This window comes from Onychostoma macrolepis, chromosome 24, assembly GCF_012432095.1.
Source record: "Onychostoma macrolepis isolate SWU-2019 chromosome 24, ASM1243209v1, whole genome shotgun sequence".
Lineage (NCBI taxonomy): Eukaryota > Metazoa > Chordata > Actinopteri > Cypriniformes > Cyprinidae > Onychostoma > Onychostoma macrolepis.
The window spans coordinates 9,286,258-9,302,622 of NC_081178.1; the positions used below are offsets into that span (position 1 = coordinate 9,286,258).

At 35.9% G+C, this 16,365-nt stretch overlaps 1 protein-coding gene across 1 annotated transcript; it reads right to left on the reverse strand.

Moving 5' to 3' along the window:
- Positions 1-117: 117 nt before the first annotated feature.
- adipoqa (adiponectin, C1Q and collagen domain containing, a) lies at positions 118-3,201 on the reverse strand. The gene is made up of 3 exons (XM_058765731.1): positions 2,832-3,201; positions 2,504-2,738; positions 118-1,420 (listed from the first exon to the last, which is right to left on the reverse strand). The coding sequence occupies exons 2-3, from the start codon at positions 2,727-2,729 to the stop codon at positions 870-872; spliced, it is 777 nt and encodes a 258-aa protein (XP_058621714.1). The 5' UTR covers positions 2,730-2,738; positions 2,832-3,201; the 3' UTR covers positions 118-869.
- Positions 3,202-16,365: the final 13,164 nt, after the last annotated feature.

Here is a 16,365-nt window from a genome sequence, read left to right on the forward strand (position 1 = left end):
TTTTTATTTGCAAATGCACTATTACTACTGACAAACTACCTAATTTAACAAACAGTTTTTCAATGAATTCAAATCAAATAACATTATTTAAAAAAACTGCTGGTAGAAACTGTTGTTGCTCACATTTTATTGGGCTATCACAGACAAGTGATTTATTATGCCATCCTACTGTATTGTCATTCACAGAGCAATGCAATACTAAAAACTGATTAATTATCTCACCGTTCAACTTACTAACACACAAACAGTCAGTGATAATACAATAATCTGCACCAAATTAGCATAAAAATCCATATTTATGTATTTTTTTTAGTTAACTGTCTTGGGAGTTTAGAGAAATGTTAAAACTCCACAATTAAGATGTTTCTTCAAAATCTAGAGCACAGTCCAAGCTGTGACACAAATACCTTCATTAGCCTGAGAATACTTTTAATAAACATTAATAAATATAAATACTCAACAGCTGTCATGCTAGTTTGGTTCATTAAAAACTATAGCATACAAATGGTGATTAAAGAGCTCCTGCAAGATTGCAAGTAAAATATAATTATAAGGTCATATCTCAGCACGTATGGTGGTCTCTGACCTTGAACATTGATTAAAATATCAGCGAGGATGAAGCATGCTAAACTGCACACCAACTGCTGTACTGAGAGGAAGCCAGTTGGCTAGATGTGACATGTTTAGCGGGTGGGCAGCCAGACTCCCTATGAACATATCTGGCCTATAAATCTAAAAATGACAGGGCTTATGACAGTATCAAACACAGACACACACAGCAAATAATCTCTTCATGCTGCATTAAACTGACTGATTGTTCCGTGAGATTAAGTGAACATGTGGATACAAATACATCCACATAAACAGTGTCAGCGTCTGCGGTTGTCAGTTGGGTTGCTTAAGATTTTAGGAGTCAAAAGGAAGCCAGTGAAGGTGGAGTCGTTGTTGGTATCTGCATAAATCCCTGCATCAAATACGTCGTCATACAACTGTAGCCAAACCTCATCTCCAGCAGACAGATTTAAAATCACCCCTCCGGAGGCCTGATCCAGATTTCCATTGTGGAACTGGTCAAGTGTAAAGGCCACTGTCTGGCCGTTTTTAAACATAGCTACCTTGGTCTCCTTCCCATTGATGGTAAGATGATATGTAAAGTAATAGATCCCAGGGATGGCACAGCGAAACTTTCCGGAGATGTCGTCGTAGTGGTGCTGCTCATTGTAGAAGGCTTTAGTGAAGCGGATGGGAGCTCTACTTGCCGAGCTGGTTTTACCTGTGAGTCCCATGCTAAAAGCAGAGCGGTAGGGGAAGGAACCCTCTCCACTTTCTCCTTTCAGACCGGGGTTTCCAGGAAATCCTCTTTTTCCTGCAGGTCCCTCGTCCCCTGCTTCACCTGGCTCTCCATTCGGTCCCTTGGGGCCTTGACAAAGATAATTGAATAGTTGTGGTTTTTTTTTGCAGACAAACCTTTTATATTGTTAACTGAGAAGAATCCATAAAGGTATGTTCACTAAAGTAAGCCAATCAAAAAAGGTGAGATCATTTAGTTGTTTTAGTTGTCGGAAATACCAGTGATGATTTTCTCATTTAGGGTCATGAACATGCTTGCAAAAGTGCCAACACTCCAATGTGTTTGTGGAATGTATGGACAAAATTTCTACAATTTCTATAATTACGATATTTGCAGGTCAAATTGATCTGCATGTTTTATGATCACAGGCAGATGCACAGACCCGAAACTGAAATATTTCATGATGGATTTTATGTCAGTTTTTCAACTACTCTCTGAGGGTATTTACACTTACGTATTTGACAGCCACTTATACATTTATATTTTATACCTAATTTTTTTTACTTTATCATACTGTGATTTTCGATGAACTATACTTAATCCAATTAGTGTTCATTTAGATATTAACATTAAAGTATGGTTTATGTGTGAAAATACTTTTTGTGGGCACTTAATAGGATAATTCAGCCAAAAATGAAAATTCTGTCATTAATTACTCACCCTCATGTTGTTCCAAATCTGTAAGACCTTCTTTCATCTTCAGAACACAAATTAAGATATTTTGGATGAGATCTGAGAGCTTTCTTACCCTCCATAGACAGCTGACAAGTTCAAGGCCCAGAAAGGTAGTAAGAATATCTTTAAAATAGTCCGTGTGACATCAGTGGTTCAACCGTAATTTTACAAAGCTGCAAGTATACTTTTTGTGCGCAAAGAAAACAAAAATAATGATCTTATTAAGCTTCATAACACTATGGTTAAACCACTGATGTCACATGGACTATTTTAACGATGTCCTTACTATCTTTCTGGGCCTTGAACATGTCAGTTGCATTGCTGTCTATTCAGGGTCAGAAACTTCTCGGATTTCATCAAAAATATTTTAAGGTCTTATGGGTTTGGAGCGAAATGAGGGTGAGTAATTAATGACAGAATTTTCATTTTTGGGTGTACTATCCCTTTAATACTATTAACAGTCTGTAAATAAATCACCTGGCTCTCCATTATCTCCCTTTTCTCCCTCGCGCCCATCACGTCCGTCCTGCCCGGGGATGCCATCGAACCCTGGAGTGCCAGGAACACCCCTCATCCAGCGGGCACAACGTTCCTTGCCATCTTGCTCAGCCAGCTCCGTGTCCTCCTCCAGAGAGACACTCAGTCTGGCTGCCATTAGCACACAAAGCACAGCTATCCATGCAGGCTTCATTGTAAGAACCATGTGATCAATCTATTATGAAAAATGAAAAAAAAAAAAAACTTTTAGAAAAGTAAAGACATCAGGATTAGAATTTCAGGATTAAACAAGCATGTTTGATCCTACCTGGTCATCAACAGTGTGGAGTGGAGTGATAGCCTGAGCTGTCCTTTTGAGATCTTGTGTGCTAGTTATTTTCTGTGCTTGTCACTCCTAAAAATATCTGACTGGACATACAAAGCAGCTGTTCATATTAAACAACCGGTCACACTATCACATTGAGAAGACAGTGTGAGAGTTTGTATATTTATTGTTGTTTATTCATTCCTGCTGCCTGCTAGCCAGTTTAATGCACACTTGGAGTGAATAGCTAATATCTGATTTAGAAGCTTTCTGAATATTGTTAGGGGTATCTGCTTATTTAAGGAAGGTAGAAGCAAATTACTGCCTAGTAACCTAAGACCCATCTTGTCTGTGATCTATTCATACAATTTACCAATACAGAGAGTTGCTAGCATGAGAACAGGAGGAACTTCTATATTATAATAATTGGGCGCCACCTTGTGGCTGATATAAAATTATGGATATATGGGTTTGGTGGTTAAACAAAAAAAAAAAAGAAAAGAACTTTCATTCAGAAAGCATGCTTTATTTTATTTTATTTTTTTTTTTTTACTTGTTTGACATTCTATTAAAAAAATTCCTTTCATTTAGATAGTATTTTATTTTATTTCATAATAAAATTTGTTTTATTTTATTTCAAAATCCATTCATAAAAATGTTTCTTGAGCAGAAAATCAGCATATTAGAATGATTTCTGAAGGATCATGTGACTCTGAAGAGTAATGATACTGAAAAGTCAGCTTTGTCATCACAGGAATACATTACATATTAAAATATATTAAAATTGAAAATGGTTATTTTAAATTGTAATCATATTTCACAATATTACTATTTTTACTGTATTTTTATATTAAAGTGTGGCCTTAGTGAGCAGAAGAGAACTCTTTCAAAAACATTTTGAATGGTAGTGAATATATATTCCCACATTATCCACGGAACAGTTCTCTATAACAATAACAGATTTAATGGCCTGGTAGATTATTTATTATAACTATATTTAAATGTAATTCTGCTGTTTGAAGCACTGTAAAGGCTACCTCGTGTTTTGATAAGGTTAGCACAATAGAGCTCAACGGACATGGCAATTTTATCATAATAATGCATAATATCGTTATATAGCCTACCTGTTACTGGCACAATTCTCCAGGTCTTTATAAGGACTCTCACAGTAAATTAGATGCTTCATTAAAACATGAAACCATTAGATATGAAGGGAGTTCTCTATTCTCTGCTCTTCCCATCTCTGTTCTGCTGTAAAAGGTCAGTGTTCATCTCACAGCTCCCCGTGCGCTACCTGACACTTCACTGGACTAATTGTATTACTCGTCCTGATAATAAAATGCCAACATATTTTGTTTAAACATTGTTTTGCGGAAATGCCATGACTATGAATAATCGTCCTCCTAATTCACTTTTGAATCAACAACATCGATCTACTACTGTGTTTGTTTAAGCGGATATGAGTAGAATGAACACATTAGGTGTTGATAGAGCAAGAAAAAACCCTATTAATTTAAATTGCATCAATAATTGCTTATAATGGGTTAAAGGCCTCTAAATTATGAATATGATTGCTGAAAACTGTTGTACACAATCTACTACATGTTTTCTGTCATCTCATTGATAGTTAATATATATATATAGAGAGAGAGAGAGAGAGCAAGTAAAAGGCATTTTAGTGTAATTCAAGTCTTTTTGCTGTAAGATCTTTATTGATTTTAATAATCACTGTATTACATTATATGGCCGAAAAATGTTGTAAAACTTCATTTTTAAACACAACAACCTTCGACCTTTAAACCATAATGACTATAAAAGCTATTTAAATACTAGCAATGTAGAGAAGCATTTTAGAGCCATTTATGCTACAGAACTTTTATTTTGTCAAACTTAGAGAGAAAACTGGAGCACTAAATGTAAGTTAAGTACACAGCAAATAATTAACCTCAATTTTACAAGAAAGCATTATATTTAGTACAGAGACCTAAAGGAGATTCATTCTATTGAACCAGTCAGCTTCTGCAAGCACAAGTAACAAGCATCTGCAGGTAAAGCTATCACTGAGATCATTCAGGGCACTAGTCAGTGTCAGAATGTAAACAAGTGTGCATTGGTTTCCAGGGATACAAATGAGCAATCTGAGTTTCAACCTCACGGTTCAGAGGGTACGAGGAGGAAAAGCCCTGTGAACAGCTTGAATGGTATAAGGCAAACCAAATAGGCTTATCTTAGCACTGCAGAGGTTTCCAATATGTGCAGTTAGAGTCATTTCGTGGCTGCTTGTTTGCAGCTCTAATAGGATCCCTCTGGAATTGGATTATACAGGTAATAAGGGAATAATACGGTGTGGGGTTTATTACAATTATGACAGGTTCGTTCGGGGAAAAATATACAGTTACAGTTGAAAATGGGTTTTCATGACGTCCCGAGTTCAAAAAAAGCGTAACTTTGAATGGATATCATTGGAGGTAGAAAGTTGTCAGGATGAAGTTTGAGGAAAAGTTCCCAAAGCCTGTCAAAGTCTAACTTTCCCTCATTGAAGACGGCTCAGCTAAGCTGCTAGTTAGCTCAAACAGAGCGCACTACTGGATAAACACTAGCCAAATGACCCTCAATCCCCTTAATCACAAATGGGGATGAAATAATGAAAATTAGGGAAATTTCATTGTGTGCCAGTGAAATTAACGATTGATCAAATAACCTGTTCAGTAAGTTCACCTTCCATACGGCTAATGATTAGCTTCACGAAAGTCTCTGCAAACAGTCACCTCTGAACTTTATACATCTGAGAGGCTTAGCCACATGATAAGATGACCACATTTCTGAAATTAAAACCAGGCATATTACTACCTCCGTGCTTAATTCCAACTTAAAGTTTGACTTGACAAACTTTTTTTATCTAGTTGAAATTTGGAATTAAATAAATCTATGACTTTGGTTATAACAATGAGGCCTTTACATCCCTGTACATAATATGTTCTGTCTTGACTTTTTTTTTTCTGTTATAACAATTAAAATAAATAAATAAAATAAAATAAACAAAATAATAAGAAATGGCATAATATATGCCATGTTGTATTTAAAAAAAATTGAAATAATAATAAGCATGTGCAATATCTAGTACATTAAATATTATTTCACTTTTGACACAGTAAAAATGGGGACATTTTCAGAGAAAGGACATCTCCACCTGAGGACGAGCCACAAAAAATGGGAACTGTCTCCAGAAAACAAAGATGTCTGGTCATCCTAACATATGACTACAAGGATGGCAACTGTGCTGGCTTTTAATGAAGATTTATGACAGCGTGGCAGATCATTTCTCAAAGTCCAGATATTAAGTTTTTATGAAAATCATTCGGAAGAAACATCATTCAAACCCTGGAGAACAGAAGAAAATGAATACACTATAATTCTCTGGACTGTTCCTCTGTATTTAGGGGATATTTATTACAGTTCATTAGGTGAGCGGCGTCTTGAGTGCAGGATTTACAAACACAGCAGATGAACACGCTGTGATAGATGTGGATGCTGCTTTAAAAGCACTGCTGGGTCATTGGATACACCGCCAGGATTTTATTGCTGGGATATGAGAGGCCATGGGCAGATCTTCCTTTGGCCTTAAAGCACATGAATCATCACAAAGGAGAGTAACTGGGGATGGTCGGATTGACAAGCTGGAAAATTATTCTATTTTTTTTTTATGATGCCTCACCAACATTTTACAAATACACTTTTACTTTCCTGTCAAACTGCAACCACAACGCCTACACCTGTAAAATATATACAGTATAGATCAATAGATAGATAGGATTACTTGTGCAACCACGCATGCCTCAAGTAACTTAACTAAAGCATGAAGGTAGTGTTTGTAGATGTCATTTAGCATGTGTAACACTGGGCTGTGTACAGATGGGACAGGTACAGACAGCCCATGGCACTCCTCTGATGCCACAGCAGGTCGTCCAAACAGCCTTCACTTGATGGATGGCTTTTATTTTGCTGTCAGCCTTGAACTATTTTGGTGTTTATCTTATTAGCTTCTCCAGATACATTGTCATTTATCTAAGCCAGTCAAGGCAGAGGAGATTTTACCACATGTATCATTTGATAATAATTTGTAATTAACTTTCAAAGTGTGTCTGATAGTTAAAATAATTTGTATTAAATTTATAGGCCTAATTTTTTTATTTGTAATAAGTCTTTTAATATTTTCACTATTTAATTGGACCCCTATTCATTTCAATGTTTAGGCAACAAAGCTTTGACTTTTGACATAAAAAAATAAAATAATTAATGTTTAATGATATAGAATTAAACATTTCCATTTTAAAGAATTATTTTGTGGTGGAAATCACATTTCTAAATGTTTTAAATCTAATGTCCAGATTCTTTGTTTTGTTAAGACTAATTTCACATAGGTAGCATTTTAAGCATTGTAAATACATTTAAATAATATTTTCACATTACTTGTCAAAATTATAGCTTGATTGGAAACGAATAAAAATATTCTGATATTTATAGTACACTAACTTATTTAACACATATAACTGTATATATATATATATATATATATATAGAGAGAGAGAGAGAGAGAGAGAGAGAGAGAGAGGGATAGAGAGGTTTTATTTCGACCTGCATACTAAAAAACAACCCACAGCATCAGTATAAAAGTAGCCCAATTCAGCAGAAAAAACTTGGCAACACTGGTGAAATTAAGGAAAATCTGTTGCTATTTCTTCCTCAGTTTTACAAAAAGACCACCTAATAAAGATTCTGGTCTTGTTTGTTTATCATTATGTATGTTATTAATTGGTTTTAAACCAACTAATCCACAAAGACTACACAGATTGCATTGATTTAGTGGGAAATGACGTATTTGTCTTAGTCTCTGATCATTCAAACTTGTCAGAAGTTACATTAAGTAGTGAGCAGCTGTAATCTTCCTAGGCAGTGGAGATGCCTGAGGTCTGAGCGTGTGAGAAAAAGAGAGAGGAAAGCAGCGTCTCTGCAGACTACTTCCTCTTTGACAGATGAATCAAGTCCCAGCATCCTCTCCTAGGGCAATGCACACTCTCTTCGCTTGATGCCATCAGACTTTCTTGACCTTTGACACACACTCAGTCCATCTGTCATTCTACCTCAGTTCTCCTTTGAACACCCATAAGAGCACTTTCCCTTATCTTTTTTTCTGGAGAAAGCAAGAAGCTTGCTGACTGTCTCCAAGGCCCGGTAATGCATCAGTGCACTGTGATGATCTCTGCCTGAGGTAAACGGCTGTGAAACAGCACTTCCTTAAAGCTAAAACTCAAGAGACTGAGATTGAGATGCCTTCAGGTGCACAATTTCACCCATATCCCAGAAGTCCCGTCACTTTAATTATTTTCTTTAGTAGTGTGCGCCAAGGGAAGGAAGCACTTAAACAGTTCTTATTGCTGATTTTATTTTGCGGTACTGCATGTGGAACAACCTCGAATGAAATCAATTTTAGCTCAGTTACAAAGTAAACTTTCAAATTAAATCTTTTGGCAACAGACAACAGATGGGTTTGATGCCTGAAGCCGCTCAGGAATCGCAGGCTCAAAGTGAAGCGTCTGAGAGCGTAACACAACAAATGCGAAGTATCTTTCATTGGACAACCTCCCTTGATAACGTGAACATCTGTGTGCAATACTGTTAGCTGATTCATCATGATCAGATGATCTCCTTGTGGAAATAAACTGCAGGGTATATAAGCCTGTAGGTATTATTATATCATAGAGCAGAATTCTCTCGATGAAGTTCTGCAGTGGAATTACACATCTTATTATGACAAAAACAGGAATTGTTAAATATTTACAGCACATCTTAAATAATCATTTTGTGATGGAAATGATACAGTATATTGGAAATCACATTTTTCAATAGCTAGCATTTTATGTATCTTAAATACACACAATTACTGTATATAATCAGTGTTGCTACTGCTAACATTAGAACAAAATCATGTTTGTTAACAGAAATAAAGCTGAAATTAGATGGAAAAAACATTAACTTATAAAAAAAAAAAATATATATATATATATATATATATATATATATATATTTTTTAATTTAAATCTTCCTGGCAACTTACTAAAATAAAATTAAAGTTTATTTCTATAGCTTATGTATAAAAATTATTTAAAGGTTTTTATTTAAAGTTTAATTTGTACTAAAATTACTGAAACTAAACATAAACTAAATAGAAATGCCCCAAAATGAATAAAAATAATAAATAAAGTTAATAAACATATTAAAACATGAAAATAAAAGCTCATTTTAAATATTAAATATGTTAAATATTAATATAATAGTATATAATAGTACATAAGAAAAAGCTAAATAGAAATGCCCCAGAATGACTAAAACTTAAAACTAAAATTAATAAACTTATTAAAATATGAAAATAAAGCTATTTTTAAAATATGAATAATCTATCTATCTATCTATCTATCTATCTATCTATCTATCTATCTATCTATCTATCTATCTATCTATCTATCTATCTATCTATCTATCTATCTATCTATCTATCTATCTATCTAAAGTTGGTCATGACAAACTCTGTCTACTACCTCAGCACAAATTAAATGCAAATTTAGGAACTTAAAATGCATTCTAAATTCAATTCTGAATTACGCACAACCCTGGCTTGGTTACAATGACCGCTGCGATGACATAGAATGCTTTAATCGGCACTTCTCACAATTAGTTAATCACAGCTGCCGCAATCGTAATCTTGATTATATTTTCGATTACTTGTGCAGTCCTACATCTGGCTATTTATCAGGTGAAGTTGCTGGCGTTGCGGGACCTGACAGGTCTACCCTGGAGCCACGGCCTGCAGTGTGGATAGCAGCCAAACAGCACTGCAGAGATTTACCTTTAAAAATATATAAGAATGAGAGGATGGAGCTGCTCAGAATGGATGAGCGTGATCCTCCCTTATCTCCATCTTCATGACCATCCCTACAGCAAGGGCAGCTGCTGATTGTGATGAATGGATAAAGAAGCGATGACAAAAAAATGAGGCTGTCAAGCTTTTAGCAGATGCTGTGATCTATCTATGCCATCTAGGGGACAGTGGACTGTGTCTGGGATACTGAAGGTAAGCAAATCTTCTGCTTACTCAAATGCTAAAAAAACTTTTTATCAACTGTGGCTTTCTGCTGTAAAGAAGACATGACAGATAGTGCTGGGAAGAAACACTTTTTTAGTAGCATAATAAAATTTAAACCCAATTTGTCTGACAGGCTCTGCACTGAAACAAAGATGGCAGCTCAATTAGTTTCTCTCTTCAAACACATCTGTGGATTTACAGATACAATGTGGATTGATGACAATATAATCCCTTATTTATTCCAGAAACAGGGCGTCCAGGCGGACAGGCTCACAGCTGCCTCGGTCAAAGCATGCATTCTCCCTTCGGGCAACGTCTGCCGTGTCTGACTGCATATGTGGCAGACACTGCCAGGGCTGATGTGTCAGTGATGAAATATAAATAAAGCAGAAGCCCAGAATAAACAGATTTTACCCAGCTGCCAATTAGCACTGGACACAAGACCAGAAGCCTGAGATTGCAAGTCAAATAACATTATTTCCTCTGAAGAATGTGAACAACATTAAAGTCCAAAACCACCAGGTCTTTTCAAGGTTTGTATCATTAGCATTAGTAGTGGGGACCGTTCAGAAACTCTTTCTGCACGCTATATCAATACGACAAGTGACTGTTTTTATGAGTGAATCAATTGAATCAGTCAAAAGACTTATTCATGATCAACCATTTATTGAGTGAGTCACTGAATCATTCACTCAACCAATTTGTTAAAAAAAAGCTGATTCATTTAGCAAGTGACTTTCTTTGTGACAAAATCAATTAATTATTTCTAAAACCAAAACCAAGACAAAACACCAGTGCTTTGCTGCTGCTGCTTTGTTTGGAAATATTTTCAATGGCAGTGTATAAACAGACAAAATTACTGGTGATATTGTGTCTAAAATGGAAGTTCCTCAATATTAACTTATTTAATTGTTACATATAATCAATATTGCACAATATTTTTAACATTTCAACATTTTTGAATAGCAAGGGGCTGTTCAAACAGAACATTTCTTTCGCAACCACCTGCTTTTCAATTGTTTTTATATATAAACATGCACTTTTTGAATGTTGCACTCATGTCTTTTGCAGTGCCTTGAACATGACACGCACAGCGCTTAAGTTAAAAGTTTTTTCTTCGCAGAACGTAAAAATGTGTTCTTTGAGAAATGCTGGCTTGTGCACATTTTAAAAATCTGAAAGGCAGATAGATCCTAACGATGATAACACACTCTTGTGTGATATTGCTTTAACATCTCTTGCATTGACCACTTTCACTGTGTCTTTTGGTAGCCATGGCCGCTATAACTGAAAAAGTTTTGGAATGACATGAGAATCTTCATTTTCAGGTCAACTATCCCTTAAAAGCATGACCAAAATAGAAGCCCCACTCCAGCGGCCTAACGACAGCAATCTGAATATAGTGGACGACTCTAGATTCTAATTACAGATCAACTATATATCAGGGTCCAGAGCTCACAGCAGCAGGTGCACAATGCAACCATGGTTTAGACTTGTAATCAAGACCTGATATGTTTTGGGACCAATACCATTTACACCATTAAACAACAGGTGATAGCCAAGGGACATGGTTTGTGACATATCTGGCCTGAGTAAAATAAAATGAGATGAGCGATAAGTAAAGGGCAAATGTAATGAATCATGCAGGACAGGTAATTCATCCTAACTCTATGGGCCGTGCTAATGAACACAGGGAGGCCATGCGTCCCAGCAGACCTCTGCTTTTTATGAGCATTCCCACCACCTTCATCTCTCTCTCATTTCCTTCTTTTAATGGGATTTGTGGCTCCCTTGCAGAAAAAGAGCTCCCATGCTGAACCTCATACATGAACATACGTATAATAGACCAGAAATATAGTGATCAATAGAGCTATTCAGCAATTTTCAATCTGAGTGGGTTCTGTGTGGGAGTCTTTTTTTCTCCTAACTAATGGAATCCAGTGAAATCTATTTCCATAGATACCTTGAGTCTTAGAAACATTACCTAAAACTGCAGCATTTTTCTCTAACAACATCTTGAGACTTCGAGAAACTAGGTAGAAATAAACCTCAGACATAAAAGTATGTCAGAGAGTTAGTCTTCACCAGATATAATAATTTGAGATTTCACACAGCTAAATAAGGAGGCACACCATCTAGACCTTAATGTAGGTCAGGGAACCAAACTGATGCTATCCATACTGAACCAGTTCATTATAAACTACCATTCAAAAGTCTGAGGTCAGTATGATTTAAAAAAAAAATATATATATATATTATTGTTTTTGAAAGATGTCTCTTAAGCTTATACTAAGACTGGATGTATTTGATCAAAATATTTTAAAATGTAATTATTCCTGAGATTTCTATATATTATTAGTGTTGAAAACAGTTTAATATTAATAATTTTGTAGAAAACCTAAATACATTTCTTTCCCAAAGAACAGCATTAATTTAAAACAGATCTTTTCTAACATTACAAATGTCTTTAATGCATCCTTGCTGACTAAAAGTAACAATTTTGACTAACCTCAAACCTCAGTGTACATATGCATATTAAATTATTATATTATATTAATGAAATGGAAACAGCAGCAAAGCAAGGGTGTTTGCACTGAAAAGAATGACAATAGGTGCATCCCAATTTGCACACTTTTGCAATTCTCGATTCCATAGCATAAATAGTGAGAGTAGTGTGAATATTCCAAAAATAAAAAGTGCATTTAAAATACCTGGATGATGCACATACACCAGATGGTGCATATGTCATTTAGGAAACAACTAATGCCTTAATTTAAATACTCAAGGCAAAGCATTTTAATGTTTTTAGCACCTGGTTAACCTAAATTGCTGGTTTTTGCATTGAAATATTGTGTTCCTGAGAGACACTACGCCCACTAATTGTTCAGCACTGTGCAGCAGCTGACCAAGCACTCGCTCAAACAAGCAGCAGACAGCCCGTGATTGTCAGTGTAGATGTACTGTCACACTGTTATAAAATATAGATGACTTTATAAACTGCTTAAAATACACTATAAAGGCCAAAGCACGTAACCAAGACATTGACGACTTGAAAAAAACGAGAAAAAGGCATTTTGTAAATTGCCAACGAACAGAATAGAGACCTGGTTATGTCATTTCTTCAGTTAGTGACAGCTGGAATAATGAGGTGTTAGCTTGTCTATTTGGTATGCATTCTAACCTTTCCCTCGCTCTCCGTATTTCTCTCTCTCTACCCCGGGGCTGTTTTAGGAAAGTAGACACCATTTCACTTATACAGGGTCCATTTCCCTAGAGCCATTGCCCTCTTATGACAACTGAAATTGTTATCGGGAGGAATCTAGTGAAATATTGAGCCGTAGAATGGCTTGCACAGGTATGCCTGTTTTTATCACTTTTTAATACTTTTGCATATTAGTGGTCCACCGTGAGAACCTGACTGAACTGCATGTAGAATATCTAGGCCTATATATAGACAGGACATCCACGGTGAGGGGTTGACTGACAAACTCCCTGGCCACTGCTTCACTCTTTGGACTTTCTGCATAAATATTTAGTGCAGGAGAGATGGAGAGCCAGGAACTGCAGTCTGGTCATATTGATTTCATCTAAGTCTTGCAGCTGGGTGAGTTTCTCTGCTTTTTTCAGGATGAAATCATGCAAAATCTGAGATAAATTGGAGGCCCTAGGGTTAGGTCACATTTCCATGCAAGCATCTTGAGGATTCACTGAATTATGCAAAGATGTGAATGAATATCATAGAAAAACAATCATAAATAATAATAATAAGTCACGGCAATAGGTGCAGAGGTTCATTAAATGAGAAACAACTGACTGTGCCATGAGAGTTCAGCAAAAGCAACTCAAGCAGAAAAAGGAGAGTCATGGGTATTGTTTGCTAACAGGAAGCTAGTTTATATTCATATATCGTACAAAGGCTGAACAAATGAATATGATGATGACTCCTCATCAGGATAATAATGTCTTCAGAGATGCAATGTTGTGTACAAGTTATGAAGTTACTATGAAAATTGTCTCTCTTTCTGATTAACATAGGCTATTTGAAGATTGTGAATTTTAGATAATGCAATCCAACACCAAGGTTTCTCAAGAGCCCTCGTCAGGAACTTTTTTTTATCACCCAGAAATAACATTACTTCAGTTTTCCATTGACATTGCTCCATCTCTGTTGTCGATATTCATTTAGAAGGTCTCAGCAGACCACCGACACACTACCAACCACTAAGAGTTGATTAACTGGATGTTAGCATGGCAGGTACTGACATCCAGAAATAGCCTCCATGCCTCATTTGTACCTCTGGAAATCTCATTTACCCCTTTTCTCCTTGCATACTGTTGTGCTAATTGCTTAATGACTCTAATTAATTATCTTTTCTTTTCTCACAACCCATCATCGCCCCCCTCCTTCCTCAACAGACCCCAGATGTTGGACCACTGAGACGCAGCTGCTATATTCTCTGCCTGAGAAACTTTTTAATGATGAACCCAAGGGCGGATTCCCCAGATGATCCGCTGCTCACTACACTCATGTTCAACACGAACCGAAGGTCACTTGATAGAGAGACGGAAGAGAGACAAGAAAGAAGAGGCATGAGGGAAAGTCTCTACATCCATAAATCTGGCTAAATCCTCTCCACTTCACTCTCCATCTCCATTTCATTCTTGCAAAACCATGCTTTTTAATGTCTGGTTCACAGACTGCATCATAGACTATTCCTTTTTTTTTCACTTTTAGTTTTGTTATTAGTTAAACTAAATTAAAAGGAGAAATGATGCCTTGTCAACTAGCTGAAATAAAACATTAAAAAAATTAATGAACTATAATAACCCTGCAAAGACTCTTTAAAGTAAAGTCAGTTCTTAAATATTTTTTAATGTATTTTTGTAATCTACTTTTTTCTTATATTTATTAAGGTATAATTTGTGTCACTGTTATAACTTAGCATTTAATTAATTATATGCGATATGTAATGATATAATGTAATTTAATTTTTTTTAAATGTTTTATGATTTATGAAACATTTTTATGATTCATAACATAATATATAATCGCATATATCTTTTATTAATGGTTTTAAAATGGTCTTTTAGATGTCCTTATTATTTCTTTCACTTTCCATCTCTGTGTAGCACTCTGAATTATCAGTGTGTCATGCTGTAAATGCACATGCTATAGAATAAATAAAACCTTTACCTCACTCAAGAGGTCTTTATAGCTCACTTGGCAGCTATCTTGAATAACACCCCTGGGAGGCTATTTTCAATGAAGGCATTAGGCTTACAAGTACAGCTTCACCTATTTAAATGGGGGAAGATCAAAATGTCCAAAACAGTGGTGCAATATTTTTTGCTTCGTCAACTGAAATGATACTAAAATATACCTCACCATTTGCCTCCTTTTGTCACGCTCCAATGCGCTCCCTCTAATTGACTGTGCTAGATCAATTAACACAGAAACAGTAACAGAGGCTGTAAAGTCTGCTGGAACTGCAGAAATTGTGCTGAGTTTAGTCTAAGAAGTCCAGCCGGGTCATATCATGCTATGAGTTGTAGTGTATTACGGAGCAGCAGGTCTGGTCCCAGCTGACCACGCAGCCTGTACCCGCTTCAACTGGGCTCATTATTACTGGACTGCAGCTCTGGCTGGAGGGAAAGGACACAGCAAGCGTTGGTCTTTCTGCGACAGCAGAGCATTAAATCCAGTGCTACAGCCATTCAAACAGTATTAATGCTTGCACACAAACAAATATTTGTCCCACACACACACTGCCATAATGAGAAAACACATACATGGAAAGCAATTATTGTGAACAACTGAGAACAAGCAGTCCTAGAGAATGCTGTTTCTTCTAAAGAAGGTGCATAGGAAATTGACTTTTACGTTTGCAAATATAGAGTTCTCAGTAGAGACAGCAGTTTTAAGTCTGAAAATGAAAATATATTTCTGCAGCATCTTGTACATAATAATGTATAATTGACAAAGTTTTAAAATTATCGTAACAATATCAGAGACCAAAGTATGAATGAATCAGTGTTAGTTTCAATAATATGTCAGCATAGGGCAACTGTAATATATTAGTGTATTATACTATTACTATTGCTCATACTTTGGGTCAGGGATGTCAACATACCCTAGCAACACTAAGCATATTAGCAACCTGGCAAACACCTACAATGCCCAAATATTGTTTTACTATTGTTTATTGTGTGTATGAAGACTTGGTAATGGGGAGGATTCTGCTAAGAGTAAATGAAAACAAAAGAAGATATCAATTACCTTAGATAAAAATCTTTCTTCAATTTTGTGTTAGTGTTCGTCCTCCAATTTGTTTGCTAGATATCAGATAACACAGTTTGACTCCATTTGCAAAATCTAAAGCCAATCTCAAACTAATA